At 36.6% G+C, this 21323-nt stretch overlaps 2 protein-coding genes across 10 annotated transcripts in view; one reads left to right on the top strand and one right to left on the bottom strand.

Moving 5' to 3' along the window:
• CEP290 (centrosomal protein 290) overlaps positions 1–13576 on the bottom strand; it is an 87281-nt gene extending 73705 nt beyond the window's left edge. For 2 of the 7 annotated variants that reach the window (XM_046646443.1, XM_046646448.1), the window contains exons 1-12: positions 13457–13575; positions 13125–13189; positions 12705–12831; positions 12479–12556; positions 11326–11395; positions 10975–11021; positions 8422–8565; positions 4190–4243; positions 3564–3584; positions 3285–3437; positions 2709–2891; positions 1948–2037 (exon numbers count right to left, since the gene is read on the bottom strand). In XM_046646443.1, the coding sequence (XP_046502399.1) occupies positions 1948–2037; positions 2709–2891; positions 3285–3437; positions 3564–3584; positions 4190–4243; positions 8422–8565; positions 10975–11021; positions 11326–11395; positions 12479–12556; positions 12705–12806 (942 nt within the window). In that variant the 5' untranslated portion in view covers positions 12807–12831; positions 13125–13189; positions 13457–13575. Of the gene's footprint in view, positions 1–1947; positions 2038–2708; positions 2892–3284; positions 3438–3563; positions 3585–4189; positions 4244–8421; positions 8566–10974; positions 11022–11325; positions 11396–12478; positions 12557–12704; positions 12832–13124; positions 13209–13302; positions 13322–13456 lie in introns of those variants that run through there. The other 5 variants (XM_046646444.1, XM_046646445.1, XM_046646446.1 and 2 more) reach the window with 5 other exon arrangements.
• A 252-nt stretch (positions 13577–13828) lies between these two features.
• TMTC3 (transmembrane O-mannosyltransferase targeting cadherins 3) overlaps positions 13829–21323 on the top strand; it is a 57121-nt gene continuing 49626 nt past the window's right edge. For all 3 annotated transcript variants that reach the window (XM_046646317.1, XM_046646315.1, XM_046646316.1), the window contains exon 1: positions 13829–13996. The gene's annotated coding sequence lies outside the window, so the exon portion shown is untranslated. The remainder of the gene's footprint in view (positions 13997–21323) is intronic.

Here is a 21323-nt window from a genome sequence, read left to right as displayed (position 1 = left end):
CATTTTGAATATACAAAAATATTGAATCATTACTTCGTACACTTGAAACCAATACAATATTATGCCAATTATACCTCAATAAAAAAAATAAAAGGTATCTTGTGTTCTTCACTAGAAGGACCAAATATCAAAATCAATCTATAAATTAACATAAATTTTATACATACCAATAAAATAAGATATTTTTAAGAACTGTTTCTAAAATTCGTATTAAAAAAAGCATGTTTATAAGAAAAAGTATAAAAACATAAATAATGAGAACAGCTTTTTCAAATATGTAAACATAATAATTAAAACAAGTGTACATGGTTATAAGATAGATCAATCAATATAAAAGAAGAGTCCACAAATAAATTCAAATTCCACGGGAGTTTTGCATGTAATAAAAATGGAACTATATTTCAATAGGGGAAAGATAAGATATTCAACAAATGATGTTCGGACAACAGACTCGCTCTGTTGCATCCATATCTCACTCTTCATACCAAAATGAATAATATATGCTTTAAAGACTTAAACGTAAAAGATGAAACTAGAAAGTTGAAGATATTAGAAGAAAATACAAGAAAATTTTATATTCAGCATCCTTTCTAATTATGATTTAAGGCCTAAAGCCATTAAAAAAAATAAATTTATGCAATATAAAAAGAAACATTTCATAGCAAAAAATACCATAAAGCCAAAGACAAGTGACAAACTGGAGAAATATATTTGTAATATATATCACAATTACACTTGTAGAATTTATTCTACAGATATACATTTTCAAAATAATAAATATACAAAGATATTCATTAAAACATTGTTTCCAACAGCAAAAATCAGAAACCTCCTAAATGTCACACAATAGGGAATCAAATACATAACATACTTACAAAGAAAAATTAGAGTCATTAAAAAAACAGAGCAATACTGTATGTACTGATGCAAATTCTTAAAAGATATTAAGTAAAAACAAAGTGAAGTGAAGAAGAATACCTACGTTGCCATCTCTCATCCCTAAAATTAAATATGGTCAAAACAACTCCTTTTTTCTAGGGGTTGGTAAACTATGTACGGCTCACAGGTCAAACCTGGCCTGCTGCCTGTTCCTGTACACTTTTATTGGAAACAGCCTTGCTGACTCCTTTACGCACTGTCTGTGGCTGCTTTCACGCTACAGCAGCAGTTAAGTAGTTACACCAGAGACCAGATGGTCCAAAAGATTTGCTTCCTGGCCTTTTACAGAAAGTTTACTGACCTCTGATTGATTCTACAGGTTATCTGAGCTTCCCAGATGATAACCAACTCCAAATAGCCAACAAGATTTCTAGGAACACTGTTAGAAACATTAACTATAGAAGTGATAGCTTTTAAAATGAGAATTATTTATTCAGAATCATTTGAGACTGTTTCAAAATACACAATCATTACAATCATAGCTTCTGATATGGTAATGCTGGAGGATTCGATTGGGGTTGCAGAGTGGTGAGGAGGAAGAGACTTTTGGAAAGACTTCTCAGGTGATTCGGAAAGACCCCTTTCCTTACTCTCATTGCCACTGAATGCCAATAGCTTGATTAACCTGACATGGAAGGAGGGCTGCAAGAACTAAAATTAAACCTGGAACTATACAACTAATGTATACAAGGTAACCATGATTTATGTGAAGAAATTTAAATTTCATTTAGAATTACTTATTTTAGATGACAAACATTTTGGACTTAGATTTCTATTGAAGAGATTAAAATGTAACTCACTGGTGTACAAGAGCTCATTCCACCACAAACAAGCTAGAAGACTACACAGAACAGTTCTTAGAGCTTTCCTAGCTAAGATATTCAATATACTTCAAAAATGCCTAATAAGAATGCCATTAAATACTATAAGGCCTTTAAAGAAAACTAAGACTGAAAAATTGAAATCTAAAATACAAATAAAAGACATGATATCAATTTAAAAAAGTACCTTCCATTCTTCTACTTTTGCATTGACAGCTACCATGACTGGATCATCTTCCTCGCTTTTCGCTTTCAGAAGATCTGTAAGCTCCTGAACCTAAAAGGCAACAATTATTTAAAGAATTGTTGCAAATTAGTGCAATATAAACACATTTATTATGTGTGAATATTTACACATGTATGATACATACACCCTGTGCATACACATAAACATATATACATATACATTACAAATGCTTACTCATTATTGGAGCAGTTCTGTAGTCAGAGGTGACATCTAATGGTTTCTGCATCTTTACAGTTGTATAATTATTTTTCATTACTAGAGAATTTTTAAGCATTATTCTATTTTTTTTAATGACGTTTAATCCCATGTAAATAGTGAACAACGTATTGGTTTCTATGACATTTACAGTGTAGTTATTTTAAGGTGTAAAATTGAACTTTATGGTCCACAGGACTTCCAAGAGTCTTTAGTAGAAAAATCCCATAATTATTAGCTTTGCAGGACTGCTATCTACATATTCATTCAGGTCATCACCTATATAACCTACCTGGCAAGAATTACGAGGTATGTGTAAGGGAATCAGAGAAACATACATAGACAAATACATCCGCATGGCAACATATTACAGTATAAGACAACACAGTACAGCATAAGACAAAAATTTATATCCTAGAAAGTTAAAGTACTTTCTACTTTCAAATAAAGAGTAATGACGCAATATGATGTCTACACAAATAAGTCAGTCTAATAGGAATTCTTACTTGAAGCCGATAATGATCATTTTCTTTTTTTAACTGGTCCATTATATTATCTGTCTGATGTATAACAGCTTTCATCCTATTATATTCATCAGTCATCTTCTCCATTTCCTGCACAGACTCTTCTAAATTTTTTCTCATTTCTTGATTCTGAACTTCAATTTTCTCATTAGCTTCTGTTAAAGTCTAAGAAAGTTAAAGTCACTATGGTTAAAAACCAATTTAAGAAACTGAAATGTAAACTAAATTAAAATTAAATGGAGACCTAAGTGTCTACTGGAGAAAACAGAATGCTTTACAGGTCTTACAATTATTGTTGACCAATCAAAACTAATTAAATATCAAGAAAACTGTACCTAAGAATCTTAGTTCTTGTTAAAAATACCCAGGATGAGCATATAAAAAGAATGAATTTGCAAGAAGATTTATAACTTCAAACATACGTTTCATATTTTACAAGTACATAGTTGCAGATTTACACTAAAGCATTTAAATTATAGGGCTAAATACTAGATTTATATTATGAGAAATTAAAGTTTTATAAGAATCATTGCTTTGAACTGACTTCTATCCATTTACCTGAATTTCATCCAGATATTGGACAAGTTCAGAATTTTTTTTAGACAACTGTGATCGGTAGTCACTGTCTTCTCCTCTTCTTGATAAAAGTGTTTCTTTTTGTGAATCTATTTGTTTCTGATAGTCAATAATATCCTGACGAAGCTGTTCATTCTGAAGGTAGACCAAACACAATATTCTACTAAGAAACTATCCAGAGAGGCAAAATTTCATCCTCTAAATAATGATCTCAAAACATATCTTTAAATTTCCAAAGTTCCACCACCCTTAAAGCCTCACCTTTTTCTTCAGACGTTTGTTCTCCAGAAAAGGACAGGAAAAGGTAATTAGAAATGAGAAAGGTAATAAACAATTAAAAATAATAACTAGAAATTAAAGAAAACAAAAAAGAGAAATTTTAGGAGAATGAGATATTATTTTGAACAACCAAAGAAAGCAAGAATGTTAATCATCAACCAAAACAAAGAACATTTTGATTATGTTAAAAAGATAAAGAACTCTTACCAGGATAAACAATGTACTAACATTATTTGGCTCAGAAGAACCAAATAATCAGAACTTAGAAGATTTCATGAGAAACATAAATTTTAAAAGAATGCTAGAAAAAATAAGAGAAATAAGGCAGAAATCCAGTTACATATTCAATTGGCAAAGTACCAAAGAATAGCTCATAAAACAGAAAGCAAGATTTGCCCACAAAGACCAAGAGATGAATGTAGTACTTAACGGTCTCATCTTTTGATTTATTTTCTGTTTTCCTGAGACAAAGTCACATCATAAAATCAGCTAGTTTGAACACATCAGTTATTTATAAGATTCCACTTCTGCTTACAGTACAAATTTATGAAAACTTTTTTAACAAGTTTCTTGTTATACCACCACAACTACTAAAATTTTTTACCAACCTCTCTTCTTAATTTGCTGTTTTCATTTTCTGCTTCCTCATTTCGAAGAGCCAACTAAAATAACAAAAAATAAATAAGATAAAATTCAGCAGTAATTCAATATAATGCCAGGTTTACATCTTAAATCAATTTAAATTTTAAATCCTCTCCAATAAAGCAAAGAATGTTTAACTACTAAGGACTGCATGTCGACCCAAGACACGAATTAATAAACCAAAAATTTTGAAAACTAACTAAAGATGAGAAAAGATAAAACAAGCTGAGTTTAAAAGATTATAAAAACAAAAACCAAAAAATTCTAACCAAGGATACAGAAAACAAAAACTCTACCCTCTACCCCTCACCCAAAATCTAATAGTGAGTAGTTTTCTGTCCAAGATCTTTATCATTTTGCAGTTCTTCTATGTCAGGGCTAGAACGCTCATTGGGCTCAGGGAGCATTAAATTACTTAGAAATATAAGGTAGTACAATACAATGGTTAAAAAGAAGCAATCTGAAATCAGACTGGCCTAGGTTAAGATCCCTTGCCCAGCAATTTCTAGCAAGTGTGAACAAGTCATTTAACACCTCTTAAATTCGGTTTCCTCATCTCATATGTTGATGTAAGAATTAAGTATGATGTATAAAGTCCTTCACACAATGCTCAGGGCGTGGAATAGCAAATAATTATGAAGTGTTCTTTTCTCCACACATAAATGTTTTCATTTGTTACTCTTTTCTTTGGTTTCCCCAAACAGGCAAATATTATAACCATTATCATGGATTTTTTCACCTACTGTCCAAACCCCATACCTCTTAGGATCTTTCACTTTTCTCCTTTTCCCCCTTATTCAAGGAGAAGATGGAATCCCAATGGTGTGCAACTATAATAAATAACCAAATGCAGTATGTGATCCTTGATAGAACCCTGGATACTGGGTGAGGAGACTATGAAGGACAGTATTGGACCAATAGAGGAAATCTGATTAGGGACGAGATATTACATAACAGCATTGAATTAATATTATATTTCTTGAGTATGCTAATTATATAGCAATTATGTTGGAGAATACTTCCCTTTCCAGAGGAAACATGCTGAAATATTTAAGTATGAAGTATGGTATCTGCGATACACATTTATGACGTATAATGCTATCTAAACTTTACTCCCAAACAGCTCAGCAAAAAGAGAGAGAAAGAGACAGAGAGAGAGTAATACGTCTGTGTACAAAGATACTGACAGAAAGATAAAGTAAATGTGACACAATGTTAATAACTGGTGAACCTATATGAAGAGTACACAGGCGTTTATTCTATTTCTTACGATCTTTATGACGATATAAAGGTTTTCAAAACAAAAAGTTTAAAGAAAGTTCATAATAAAATGCAATGTGCTATACAAATCTTAGAAGTTAACTATTATTATTATTTTCTGGCAGTTAAGAAACAGTCCCATTGTGTTTTGAATTGGAACATTTTAACAAGAAGAGAGATGTTAAGAACTTAACACTAAAGCATTTAACACTATTAATTCTCTTCTCCTTTGGTTTTTGAAACATTGCACTCTTGATATTTGTCCTTTCTTGGGCCGTTCCTTGAAGCATCTCCTCTTATTCCATTAGACATTTCTGTATCTCAGAGACTCACCTTTCAATCACTTCTGTGACTTCAGTATCTATACTGATGACCCACAAATCCTTATCATCTACCCAGTGTCTGTTGTGAATTCCATGTCCACAGATATCCTTTTTGACTATGCCCACAGGGACCTCAAACTCAACATGTACAAAACTGAAATAATCACAAATCTTCTAAACTCCTCTTGCATCCCTTCGAAGTGAATGGCACTATCCACCTATCCAGTGGCACAACCCAGAAAATTAGGTAGACTCTCCGTTCCTCCCTCTTCACTGATAACCAATCATTCATCACGTCCAATTACATCTACATCTCCCAAAGGTGGCTATGTCCCTAATCCCCCTCAGTCACTACTTTAGTCCATCATCACACATGCCTGAATTAGCACAAGTGTCTCCTTACTAGTCTTGGCCCCCTTCAGTCTACTCTCTACAAAGCAGAGTAAACTTTAAAAGTATAGAGCTGATCAGGATATCCCTGTGTTCAAAATTCATTGGCTCCTTTCAGAAAAACGACCAAATTCCTCAGGAACTGGCCTTTGCTTATCTCCCCAGAGGATCATGGATGTGAAAACTGGGAAGGCAGGACAGCACAGTGGTTAAGAGCACACACTCTTGAGTAAGTCTGGATTCAAATCCTGGCTTCACCACTTATTAATTGTGTAATCATGGGCAATTACTTACCCTTTCTGTGTCTCAGTTTCTTCATGTGTAGCATGCAGGAAATATTACCTATCTCATATGATAAGTATCAAATGAGGAATAATGAATTAATGCATACAAAGTATCTGGCACATAGTAAGGACTCTACAGTAGCTATTTTTACCTATATTCTAGCCAAAATGAATTACTGTAGTTCCCTGAATACATCACACTATCTCTTACCTCTAGGTCTTAGCAAACGCTGTATCTTCCACCCAGAACGCCCTTTCCTTAACCACCACATACGTCGCATTCCCTTTGCCAGGTTGACTCCTACTTCAGGTCTCAATTTACAGATCACTTCCTGAACCTCAAGACTGATTTAAGTAGCCCTTCAGAGTATCCCAGAGTATTCTTAGATCCTTAAGTATCATCTTATCCCTGTTACATTTATTATTGACTGTGAATACTGATGAGAAGCAGAATATCATTGCCCATTATATCCCTAACAAAGTCTCTAGCATGCTATAAACACTCAGTAAGACTGAATGACTGGTTAAGGACAAAGAAGAAATTGCCAAAGCAACTCATACCCGCATTCCATCTCAAAGAACCTAGCAGTTACAATGGTACACAGGCCATATATTCAAGTTTTCTGTGTGTGCCTATGAATAAAGACAGCAGTCTAAGATATGAATGAACAAGAAGTTCTGATTAGCTAAGGGTGTGTGGTATGAATGATGAGAGCTGACTAATATATAAGCTAGACAGAAAAACAATAGTCCAGAAAACAACCTGGACAGATACCCTCTCTAGCAATTCTATTACTGTATATCATAGGTTGGATCCTTTATGATTAAGAAATCCATAGGTCTGTAATGTTTTACTGAGTTACCTAAACAGATAATCCTCTAAGAGCTTATTCCCAACCTTTAGGTGGCATCAATCCATACTTTTTCCACTGTAAAAATCGTATAGAGAGCTCAATTTTACCTGACTCTTCCGAATTATATAGTAAAATAGACATATCAAGAATGGGGATGCTTTTCCTTACAAATAAATTTATGACAGATTCTCTTTAAATAGCAATATTACCTCATAATCATTGTTGTTTACTTAAAATTTATAACCTTCCATTTCCAAGAGAACAATGTACAAAATAAGATTTTCAGGATATAACAGAACATTGACCATCTAAAGGACACAAAGGTAGAAAAAACTTCTGGGTATCAGGGACGGGACAGTTACCACACTCAGGCACCAAATTTGTACTAACTTTACTACAGCTGAGGCAAAATATGAAACGCTACTTTCTGACAGGAAGTACAAATTTATTTGCCAAAAATATTTTCCTTAAAGTGAACATTGCATGAATTATTTTACAAATAACAAGGAATAACATGAGTAATAACAAATTATGCTTGTATAAAAGATGAAATGTCATGATTTAAAATATGCATTGATTTGAAAACTGCTGGCATTAACGCAACTTTTTAAAGAATGTATATATTATATAAAGTGAGGAACATCTGAAAACAAGAAGTTTGATTGATCATCAGTGAAAGATTAATTTTCAAGTCTACTACTAATATAAATAAATAAAATACCTTTTTCTCCAAAATAAACTATGGCAAATAAGAAAATCACTTATTTCTGATTGCCTATTAATTTCTTCATACCAATGCTCCACACCAAATCATCAACTTTCTGTAAATAATTCTAACATCCTGAGAAAAATGTACCTCCAAAAATAGAGTTAATCTCCAAGTCACAGTCACTAGAAGCACCTGATCCATTATATTTTAAAGATGTGATGACAACACTAACTGTGATATAAAACCTTATAGATAAGTATATGTCAATTCTCAAATATAACATACAAAATTGATATTGTTACCAATACTTATAAAAAGCATAATCAGGTGTTAGTTTTAGATAAACAGTTAAGATTCACTGAAAAAAATGTGCCTTACTTGTTCATTAACTTTCTTCTCTTTTTCCAACTCCTTTTCCATGTCCTCCAATTCTCTATCTTTTTGTTCCAATTGCTTTTCAAGTTGGCGAATTTCATCACGTAAAAACCGAGTGTCACGTCCACCTGCAGACTGTTGTGCCATCTAAAGTAATAAAAGTACAAATTAATCCCATCATATTTGGAGATTCAAATGAATCAAACAACAAACAAATAACTATCTTGACTTTAAATTTGTATCATAATCAGCACCGGATGTTTAAAGTCATGTTAGCTGAAGAACCTCTTTTTTTAAATTTAGCTTATTTAAGGTTTCGTTCACAGGCTGATAATCCTGTAAGCTTTTCATGAGCCACCCAGAGCTACGAAGACTTGGCCAATCACTCAAGCTCTGCTACAGTCACTGAGCCACAGGCACCAGACTAAACTGCGGAAGCAAAGAACACAGGCAATGAACTATCTAGGCTTCCCCTGAGCATCAGAGCTCTGAACCCAGCCTACAAACCACCACAGCCTCCACCCCAGTCACTGACGCTAGAGCTCTTAACCCGCCCTTGCCCTCAGACGACAGACTATTTAGACCAGTGCTATCCAACAGGACTGTCTAAGATAATGGAAATGTTCTCTGCACTGTCCAGTACAGTAGCCACTATCTACATGTGGTTATTGAACTCTTGAAATGTGGCTAGTGCAACTGAAGAACTGAATTTTTAATTTTAATTATAATGATTTAAATGTAAATAGCCTCAAGTGGTCAGTGCTACTGTATTGGACAGTCCAGTCTTAGATTATCTTTAAAATCTCGCAGCAGACTACATCCATTTCACTTCATATTCCCGCTATTTTGGTCATGGTACAAAACATCAAATCCCTTGGTGATCTAACCACATTAATCTCTTCACCATATAGCTCTGTTACTCCTCTACCTTAACTAAATTTTTCTCACACTTTCCTTCCTTCAAAAGGCTTTCCATTGTGCTCTCAAAAATCCTCTTCCAAGAAAAATTAATATTTCACATGCTCAGCCTTTTTATTGAATCATCCATTCCATCTCCTTGCCTTAGTTGCAGTTTGGCTCCTTTACTAATTCCTTTGAAACTCTTTCAAATGGGAGATGTTCCTTCTTTCACATCCCATATACCTCAGGGTCAAGAGAAGGTGTTGATATACCCCAATCTGCAACTTTCAGGCTATCATTCCTCCACCATCTTGAAAACACTCCAGCTACTTTGAATCTCACATAATACCCAGCTATCCCTGCCTACTCACAGTAGCAACGAACTACCAACTTTCCAGTCACTCCCTCACAAAATTCATTGAGAATTTTTGGCAACACGGCTCATAGGCTTCCATCAAAAGCCCCCTAAACAATTTCCACATCTATGTAACTTTCATTCTGGTCTCATTTTTTTTTTTTACTTGCTTCTTGAATTTGTTATAGCCTCCCACTCCATGCCCACACGAGAACCTTGTCCAAACAGAAACATTCTCTCAATTATTCCTAGGATACCCGCCCTTTGCCTCATAGGACCCCTTAATCCCTTGACTCCTCTTCTCCCTAACCTCTCTCTACCACTCCAATCTTGACTTCCTTGCTTACTCAGCTAAGATTTCAAAATCATCACTTCAATCACTTTCTTATCAATATCTCCAACCGCCCTATCCTTCTATTCTATAGCAGCTACCTGGCTAAACACTAACACAGAATTGATCTGACTTCCTAATTCACTTAATAAGTATTTATTGAGAGTGGTTGGCATTTTCGTAGGAGCTGGATATACAGTAGGGAATAAAAAAATAAATCATCAAAGTTCACAGAGTTAACATAAAAGTTAACAGTAAAAGAATCAGGATTTGAACTCAAATTGTCTGATGTCAGATCCTTGTAATCTCCAGCTCATTCCCCACTATATTTCAAGCTTTATCTGACTTCCTTAAAATTTGACCACATCTCCCACTCTTATTTTTAGCAGATGACCTTCTCTCCACCCTCTCAACTTCTAGGCACTAAACCTACACACATAAAGCTTCTGTATACATCCATCCTTCCTCCCTTCCTATTACAAAGGAAGGAGATCCCTCCTCTTTTTAAAGGTTAATCCATTTATATCACATTCCTTCCCACATTCTCAGGAATCTCAATGTATTCAGTTCCTTAACAATACATTCATATTTTCACTCTTGGCTTTCTCAAAAGCTACTTCTTCTACCACACCCTTCCATCACTATTCCTCAAATTCCCATGTGCCTCACTCCACCTCTAGTGGATTACTACTAATCCTTCTGCATATCTCTCTAGACTGTAAGCTCCATGAGGCCATTGAATGTTTTTATTTTGTTCAAAACTGGATGCTTAATCTTTAGCAGAATTTAAGGTACATAACAGGCATGTAAAACATATACTGAACAAATAATTACGAACACAATATCATTCTTGTGATTTTTCCCATTACAACAACAAAAATTATATTCCCATAATAAAAGAAAATTTGAAAATAATAATTCAAAACAATAAAATTAACAATTATACCCTAGGGAATACAAAAGGACATACCTCCAGTTCATTTTCCAGTTTCATTACTTTAGTTTTTAATTGATTTTCTATTTAAAAAAAAGATAAATGTTTCAATTGGTCAAATTTATCTCAAAATAAACTTCTAAATAAATTTCAAGAAAATAATAAAATAAATTCTTTTCAAAGATTCCATCATGATTGTAAAAATAAGGTAACATAAGAGAAAATAACCGTCTTATACCTGATCCATGAAATAGAAATTCTAGAATATATTTCAAAATAAATTGACTATACAAATTTTATAGAATATATTAAAGCTAATTCTCTACTGCTTAGTGAATAAATGGAATCCACTATTTAACACCATAATAAACTTTCTAAGGCACTTACCAAATTTTGCTTGTTCTTCTCCAGCTTTTTCAACTTCTTCCAAAGCTAGCTCTACTTCTTGAGCCTTCATCTAAACATTAAAAAAAAAAAAAAGCGATTTCAATATGCCTTTACACTAGAATGTAAGCACTGAAAACAAGGATTTTATTTGCTATCCCAATACTTAGTGCTTAAAATCCCTGGCACATAGAGATATTCAGTAAATATCTGTTGAAATGAATAGATGATTTTCTTACTTAAGGATATAATTTTTAGATTCCTAACAGTTTGAAACATCTTTGAGTCTTCTTTTTCCCTCAAGTCTTATATCCAGTATTGCAACTTTTCCCTTTGTAATGTTTTCCACTATGTCTATTTTTCTATTCTAATTGTCATTACTCTAGTCCATAATTTTATGTCTAACCTCCTTCATAATGTTTTGTCTAAAGAGCTTCAATTTTCTTCAATTTGTCCTATTTAGCCTAGTTTACCTTCCCTAGTTTAGTTTGCCTTACCTAGTTTAGCCTTCCCAAAGCATAGTTTTCTATCTATCAACTGTGGCTCAAAAACCTTTCATGGCTCCTCATTGCTCACAGCATAAAATACACCTTTAAGGCCTTTGACAGCCTATTCCAAATTATTCCCAACATCTGTTTCCTCTAGAACCTGCTATAAACTTTGTGCACTTGTCTCCTCAAATGTAAAGAATATGCACATTGTCTATTCCCAACTTGTATTTACAGTACCCTCCAGCTCTAGAATCTTCTTAACATTTTACCACTGCTTTCCACTGACCTAAAACTACTCATCAGCCTTTGACCTTTACGAACAAGTCTTCTCACACCTAAATCTCCTCCTCGCCTAGCCAATCCCTACAGTAATCGTCTGTATTTTTCACTTCTATCTCAGGAGTATATTAACAGAATTAACATAGGACCTCCCTATGTTATTTTTAAACATACTCATCTGTTTCCCTCACATTCTTTTAGGAACTTTCTAGCAGAAACTAGCAATGTTCTGAATACCAAAATTCTAAATCCACACTTGAAAATATCTCATTTTTTAGTGGTAACTTAGATATCACAAAGTACTTTCACAGAGATTAACTGATTTAAGAACAGATTCTTAAATCTTCTCTAACATTCAAAGCTTTTAAAACCTACTGCATACAAACCTTCATTAGTGACTGAGTAATTCTGAAAAGGTGTATCATATTTTCTTGACTTTCACTTTTTAGCTCATTTACTTCCACCTAAGTAAACAGAAAAACAACTATTATATATTTTATAACCCTTAAGCAATAAGAACTCTTCCAATTGTACCATTCAGTGATTAAAGGGACAACTTAGATTAATCATAGTTGTATGTATATATTTATGCATTATTTATCAATTAAGCACCTTGGATAAGGAAATCAATAAATTATCTGCCAATTCTTCTTGACGAGGCAGGTCATCTGGATCGACTTTTATTATTTCTTTCCAGTTTATATTAGGTGGCATCTTGAATTCTTTCACCGTGCTTTACCTTCGGTAACAAAACAGGTGGGTATTAGCATTTTCAAGGTAAACAGCATTACTGTTTTCACAGTAATTTAGTTCTACAGATTACATTATTATAACTCCCTATGGTGTTAGCAAAGAGCTATGGTTCCTTAACTGTATAACAGATAAGCGGGTAAAATAGCCTTGATCAAAATTATACCAGTTGGCACAAACCATCAGATATTGTATCGGCTTAACAAACTATGACGGCTTCCTTGCTAAAACTAATCTAGCTCGGCACTAATATTCTGAGTCCCCTCCTTCATGCCCCCTTACCACCAAGGCGCGCGAACATCTAATGGTGCGAAGTGCGGAGGTGCTCGGATGGCCGAAATTGACCCCTGATCGGAGAAGCAGAAACTGGGGGTAAAAAAGTGAGGAAATAAACGACAAATTGAGCGCAGTTGGGCCGGGGAAATCAGGGCTGAAGCGAGAAGGCAGATGGATTGCTGACCAAAGGCTAAGGGGCGGAAAGCTGGGCTCTTGCAGATGGGCCCTGACGCTTACAGAACCTGCGTGGGAAGAGAGCCGCAGCTCCTGCTCACTAGGATCCGCCCACCTAGACCAACCCTGGCAACCAGAGGCGGCCCTTCATCTACCGCACCCACCAAGCCGGGCCCCGCCGCCACGCCTGACCACTCCCCAGCGCGGTTCCAATCCGACACTGGATCCCGCCAACCGGTCCGGAGCAAGTTAAGCGGCAGCGGCTGCTAGGCGACCCTATTCCCCACCCTGTCAGGGCCAGAACAAAGCCCCGGATGCGAGGGGAGCCTACATTTCACGACTATGGGTAATGCTTTACGTTAGATTCCCCAGCTGGGTCCCCGGACTCTGCGAGAAGGACAAGGAGAAGGCTCGGGGATGAGGACTCCAGATCCCAGAGTGCAGTTCTGCTTGGAAGCTTGTGCCTCCTGGGAACTGAAGTCTCTGAGAAGTGGAGGTAGGCCGTTCCCGGCGTGCAATGCGAGAGGCTGCCGCTGTACCGGGGCAGCGGGGGAACGACCCGGCGGCGGAGGCGCGGTGGCCGAGGCGCGTCTGCGCTGGATCCCTGCACGAGGTCGAGCATGACTGTGCCTTCGGTGGCGTCGTTCGCTGGGCTGCTCTTCCTGAGGTTTTCCTAAGCCATCCCCTGGTGGAACCGCTCCCAGGTGAGGTTGAGCTGTCGGTCAGCGGCGGGGGAGGAGAAGAGGGGAGCGTCCTGATTTAGAGACGCTCCCACCATTGGGGCGGAAGGGCCGGGGCCGAGTGTGCAGAGGTGGGAAAACCGGGCTTTCTCCCAAGGTGTTTGCAAGCGACGCCCCAGGTGGTGTTCTCTGTGAGAAGAAGACAAAAAAGTTTTACCCTTCTTTGGGATCAGAATGTGTCTCTGTACAGTGGAGTGGGGGCTGCGCGGCCGAGATCATGGCTTGGGGACGAGTGAAGAATTGAGAAGAGGCCACCGCATCCTCCGACCCCGCCCGCCTGCCCTGTAGCACCATCACTTTCGCGGGTGGAAGGGCTTGAAGGTTGAGTTGAGGAGCTAGTATATAGAGAGTGAAGGCTCTAGAGAGGAGAGGTTAGAACTTGCCCGGGCCACTGCTGGGGGTGGAGAGAGAAGGGGCTGGTGAGTACTGAAGAAGTACTCATTAGTCTTGTAGCTGTCGCTTTCTTGGTTCGCAAGGGTGCCCTTCTATGAAATCGCCTTCTCAGGTGTTTACAGCCCTTATTTGTGCAAGTTTTGCTCATCCCACTGCTCTCAGCCATTCTGGAGTCTGATAGACCATTAGGTAACTCAAGAAGCTGTAGACTTGAAATCTAAATGACATTTTCGACTGTTTGGACCACTGCCTCTCATCTTTATCGTTTTTTTTAAGGCAATTTTTTAATAATATAATTGATGATAAATTTTCCTTTTGAAAATAAATAATAGATTTCTTTCCAAACCACATGTTTGAATAACAGCTCAGTAGAAGATTGTATAAATACTGATTTTGTGAGATACACTTAAAGGCATTCTTCAGATTTGTAGGGATAATTTTGTCTAATCCTTTACTGAAAGATGATATACCAAATACTGTTCATTATCTTTCTTTCTTTTTATTTTTTCTATGCTGTACATTATATCCCCAGAACTTACTGCTCTTATAACTGGAAGTTTGTGCCTTTTGACCAATATGTTCTTTGTTGCTATAAGTTTGTTTTTTTTTAAGATTCCACGTATAAGTGAGATCATGCAGTATTTGTCTGTCTGACTTATTTGTCAGACAAGCTCCATCCGTGTTGTTGCAAATGGCGAGATTTCCTTTTTATGGCTGAGTAATGTTCCATTATGTGTATGTACCACATTTTCTTTATCCATTTATCCTCTGATGAACGCTTAGGTTGTTTCCATGGCTTGGCTACTGTAAATAATGTTGCAGTGAATATGGTGGTGCAGATATCTCTTCAAGATAGTAATTTTGTTTTCTTCGACTGTATAGCCAGAAGTGGAGTTGCTGAATAACATGGTAGTTCTGTTTTTAATTTTTTGAGAAACCCCATACTGCTTTCTGCAGTGTCTCTACCAATTTACATTCCCACCAACAATGCACAAGGGTTCCCTTTTCTCCACATGCTAGTCAACACTTATCATCTCTTGTCTTTTTGATTATCACCATTCTAACAGGTGTGAGGTGATATCTCATGGTTTTGATTTGCATTTCTCTGATGATTAGTAATATTGAGCACCTTTTCATCTGTCTGTTGGTCATTTGCATGGCTTCTTTGAGGAAGTTCCTCTGCTTGCTTTTTAATCAGACTGTTGGTTTTTTTGCAATTGAATTGTATGAATTCTTTATATATTTTGGATATTAACCCCTTATCAGGTATACATTTGCAAATATTTTTTTTCCATTCCATAGATTGCTTTTTCATTTTGTTGATGGTTTCCTTTGCTGTTCAGAGGCTTATTAGTTTGACATAGTCCCACTTGTTTATATTTGCTTTTGTTTCAAATCCAAAAAATCATTGCCAAAACTTATGTCAAGGAGCTTACTCCCTATGTTATCTTCTAGGAGTTTTGTGGTTTCAAGTCTTACATTCCAGTCTTTAATCTATTTTGGAGTAGTGCAATATAGGGGTCCAATTTCATTCTTTTGCATGTGGCTTTCCAGTTTTCCCAACACAGTTTATTAAAGAGACTATCCTTTCCATGTTGTATATTCTTGGTTCTTTTGTTTCTGGGTTCTTTCTTCTGTTCCATTGTTCTATGTGTTTGTTTATATTCCAGTACCATACTGTTTTGATTACTATAGCCTTGTCATTATCTCATTTAGTCTTCAATAACAATCCAGTGAAATAGGTGCTTATATTGTCCTCATTTTCCAATGAAGTTAACAAACTGACGCTTAGAGAGGTTAAATACCCTGCTCAAACTTAAACAGTGTGAGCTAACATCTGCTGCCAATCCTCCTCTTTTTTTTGCTGAGGAAGACTGGCCCTGAGCTAATATCTGTGCCCATCTTCCTCTACTTTATAAGTGGGATGTCTCCCACAGCATTGCTCGGCAAGTAGTGCATAGGTCTGCACCCGGGATCCGAACATGCGAAGTTAACCTCTGTACCACTGGGCTGGCCTCTCATGTTCAGTATTTTTAATTCATAATTTAGCAGGGGAAAGTAGGGATGAAATCTAATGTTTCCTGAGTTATTATGTCATATACTATGCTTAAAACTACATATTATTTTCATAGTAGGAATCTGTTATTTTTACCGCACCACCTTGTTTTTTTTCTTGTTGTTTTGTTCATTATAACTATTATTTTCTTTTTACTCATTTACTAGTTTTGTTTTGTCTGTATTAGTCTTTTCTACCCTTTCCTTCCCTCACCCTCTTGTTCACATTTACTTTCCCAGCAACTCAAGGTACCTGGCCTAATGGTAAGTCTTATTCTCATTTTTCAAAAGTGAGAACAGGTTCAGAGAAGCTAAGTAATTTCCTAATAGTTAATAAAGCTAAGATTGTAACCCATATCTCAATTGCAGTCCTGATTAAATGCAAAAATCTTGCTTAAAGTTCATTATTTTGCTCATTCTAACAATAGTTTTGAGCTTGTACACTGTGCTAGACTGTGAATCAAGAAATTCAACTCAAATTCTAGTTCATTCATTCACTCTGTAATTTTGAGGAAAATCGCTAAAACTCACCATTGTTTTTCACCAAATTTTCTACATCAGTCAGTTTTCACAAAGGGAAGGAATTTATGTGATGATTTTGTAAATGGCCTTGTTACAGGAATGCTTGCCTAGACCTGCCTTCTTTCTTCTCTTTGATTATATGAGCAGCTTTATCTGACCAAAATCACGTCACAAGAAAGACTTGCCTTTTATAATTGCTACCTCCGTTCTCTGTACCAGTCAGCCTTTGTTTCTTAGATGTTACTTCCATTCCCTTTTTCTTGCCTTATCAGGAAAATGAATGTTAGCTTACTTTTCCAGTGTCTAAAATAATGCATGGCCATGAGAAATTTAGTATCCACTAAGTATAGTAAATGTTTTGTTTTGCCTGTTCTCATGGAGAGGAATCAGTGTGCAGCAAGTAGACTCTTGTCTTTTCTCAACGTGAGGAGACTGGAAAGATTAGTAGGAGTCAATGTGAATGCACACTTCTCGGGCCAAAGTTTTACTAACTTTAAAATATTAATGAAATACAGTAGATTATTCTTATTGAGGAAGATATAATCATGACATTATTTAACTGAGAGGACTTTTCTTTCCAGGCTAGATATTTCCAAGTTCATGTAAAATTTTCCTATTTTATATGGTTTATTTTTTCCCACAGTTCTGGAAAAAGTGAGCAGTCAGTACAGTTTTCATAAAGGAAGTATACTGTTTTGTATGTCTGTAATGTAGCTCATGAGTGGTCTTCTCTTGTGATTGGAACTGCACATATATGTGCATCTGTGTGAATATGCTTGTGTGCCTAGGAAGAAAACGAGAAGTTTCCTATCTTAGTCTGTTGGTACTGCAATAACATACCCTAGATTAAGTGGTTTTTAACAACAAGAATTTATTTCTTACAGTTCTGGAGTCTGGGAATTCCAAGATCAAGGCATCAGCAGATTCAGTGTTGTGTGAAGACTCACATTCTGATTCATAGAGGGCGTCTTTTCCCTATGTCCTCACATGGCAAAGGGGGCAATGGATCCCTGTCAGGCCTCTTTTATAAGAATGCCAACACCATTAATGACAGCCCCACCCTCATGATGTAATCACCTTCCGAAGGTCCCACCTCCAAATACCCTCCTGTCGGGCATTAGAATTTATCATGAGTTTTGGGGGAACACAAACATCCAGTCTATAGCATTCCCACAACTAACATTGAACAGTGATGTGTTACATTGTTACAGTGAATCATGCCTCTCTCTGTCTATGTCCTTATGCAACCCTCTCCCTTTCCCCTAACCTTAAAGAGCTTGTGCTTGGCCAGCCTGGTAGTGCAGGGGTTAAGCTTGCACGCTGCACTTTGGTGGCCTAGGGTTCACAGGTTTGGATCCCCAGTGCAAACCTAGCACCGCATGTCAAGCAAGCCAAGGCAGCATCCCACATAAGATAGAGGAAGATGGGCACAGATGTTAGCTGAGGGGCAATCTTCCTCAAGCAGAAAGAGGAAGACTGGCAACAGATGTTAGCTCAGGGACAATCTTCCTCACAAAAAAAAGAGCTTGCACTTTGGGACTTGCCCTCCTGCTCTCCTGACATCACCATTTAAAGAAGTTCGGGCTAACCTACTAGAGCATGTGACCACAAGTAGCAGAGTCCAGCCTTCCAAGCTGAGACTCCTACCTTTCAGATATCCAGCCTTAACAAGCAGATAATTGTATGCACAGGAGTGACTTCAGGCACAACCAACAGAAGAAATATATACATATATATTATGTGTATAGATATATATCTATATATATGTCAAAGACGTTTATATCAGAAAGTGGACTTAGAGAATTATGGGGCCAGTGAATCCAAAATCTGTAGAGTCAGTGGGCAGCCTTGAAAGTCTCTAGCAGGAACAGAGAGACTGCAATCTTCAGGTAGAATTTCTTCTCAGGGAAGTGTCAGTTTTGCTTTTAAGGCAATTCCAACTGATTGGATGTGGTCCATCCGCATTATGGAGTATAATCTCCTTTACTTAAAGTCATCTGATTGTAGATGTTAACTACATCTACAAAATACCTTCATAGCAACAGCTAGATTAATGTTTGAATACTACTATAGCCTAGCCAAGTTAAAACATAAAACTAACCATAACAGTAGCTCTCAAGAATAGTAAATATTTTGCAATGCCATCCATTCAGGATCAGCACCTCATTGATAAACCCACTTGGTGCTTCTTAAACTCCTCACTCATACCAAGTTTATAAAGGACCAAGATAATAGAATTTTAAAAGATTACCCAAGGTAGCTTAATAATGAGAGAAAGTGAGAGAGCCTAGTTCCAGTGCTTATTCTACTTCTTAGTTCTAGTTCATGAGCTCAGTTGTAGAGTCATTCAAGGTTCTGCCCAAAAAAGCCACGTGTTGGGAGTAGAGGGTGGAGGTAGAGGTGCTGGTTGCAGATTGATCTCAATGAAGAAAAGCTGGGTATTACCATCTTCCAAGGAGGGAGTAAGGATCTTCCTTCTGATAAAGGAGCATGAAATAGAGAGAAAGGGCACTTCAGGTGACAGTCCTCAGTGTTGTGGGTTTCAGTCCACAAAGAATCCTCAAACACATATGAGAGTCTCATCTTTGAATATGGTGGTAAAGTAAGCTCCTTTGCTCTCCTTACTTTCTTCTCTCTCCGTTCTGCTCTAACGTGTCAACTTAAAAAGCAAATTCACCTGGTATTTTATCTGAAAATTAGTTTATTCAGGAATAGCCAAAAGAATTGCCGTTCTCGTTGGCTAGGCTGTTGCCAGGTGGGGAGAGAAGTCTTCTTTCAGTAGTAAAGTAGTTTTACTTTCCGTGGAAGATGCAAGCATCCTCTTCTTCCTGTTTGGTGTAATTGAGATGTGTTTGAGGGTGTGAGAGCTCCCCCTATAGGCTTTCCCAACTCCAGTCTAGTTAAGGTTTCTTTTATTAATTTCCACAAGCGCTATAGTGTTCAAACACTATGTTTAACAAGAATATAAGGTGCTATCTCTAGGTAAAGAAAGAGAAGAATAAACTGCATACACATTCCATGACAACAGGCTTCTCATCTGCAGTGAACCCAAGCCTGGGGCACTCAATCCCCCAAATTAAACCAAGTTCAGAGTTTTGATTATTATGTTGGAATTGAGCATTGCAATTACTGAATGTAACTGTTTTGCAACTTAAAGTGACTGCATAACTTTTTATTACCTAACTGTGTTTAGAAATCATGGGATCTATCCAGGTTTCTTAAAGTAACATTTTATAACCTTGTATTCTTTTTTTTTTTTTTTTTATCCTTACTGTTCTTTATTTGGAGTTGTAATAAAAAAAAATAACATGTCTTCTGGGTCATGATTTACATTTTGGTAAATTTTTGCTTCACACTATAGTATAATTTAGTGAAGCATTCATCCATCTGTTTGGTTTTTTTTTTATTGAGTTATTGATAGGTTACAATCTTGTGAAATTTCAGTTGTACATTAATGTTTATCAGTCATGTTGTAGGTGCACCACTTCACCCTTTGTGCCCACCCCCCACCCCACCTTTCCCCTGGTATCCACTAAACTGTTCTTAGTCCATAATTTTAAATTCCTCATATGAGTGGAGTCATACACAGATTATCTTTCTCTCGCTGGCTTATTTCACTTAACATAATTCTCTCAAGGTCCATCCATGTTATTGCAAATGGAATGATTTTGTTCTGTTTTGCAGCTGAGTAGTATTCCATTGTATATATGTACCACATCTTCTTTATCCATTCGTCTGTTGCTGGACACTTAGGTTGCTTCCACGTGTTAGCTATTGTAAACAGTGCTGCAATAAACATTGGGGTGCATAGGACTTTTGGGATTGCTGACTTCAAGCTCTTTGGATAAATACCCAGTAGTGGGATGGCTGGATCGTATGGTAGTTCTATTTTTAATTTTTTGAGGACTCTCCATACTGTTTTCCATAGTGGCTGCACCAGTTTGCATTCCCACCAGCAGTGTATGAGGGTTCCTTTTTCTCCGCAACCTCTCCAACATTTGTTGCTATTAGTTTTAGATATTTTTGTCATTCTAACGGGTGTAAGGTGATATCTTAGTGTAGTTTTGATTTGCCTTTCCCTGATGATCAGTGATGATGAGCATCTTTTCATGTGCCTATTGTCCATCCGTATATCTTCTTTGGAGAAATGTCTGTTCATGTCTCCAGCCCATTTTTTGATTGGGTTGTTTGATGTTTTGTTGTTGAGTTGCAAGAGTTCTTTATATATTATGGATATTAAGCCTTTGTCAGATATATGACTTGCAAATATTTTTTCCCAGTTAGTGGGTTGTTTTTTTGTTTCAATCCTGTTTTCATTTGC

The sequence above is a fragment of the Equus quagga genome, chromosome 19 (genome assembly GCF_021613505.1).
Source record: "Equus quagga isolate Etosha38 chromosome 19, UCLA_HA_Equagga_1.0, whole genome shotgun sequence".
Lineage (NCBI taxonomy): Eukaryota > Metazoa > Chordata > Mammalia > Perissodactyla > Equidae > Equus > Equus quagga.
Note: the sequence above shows the minus strand (reverse complement) of the source record. Positions and strands in the feature narration are given on the sequence as shown.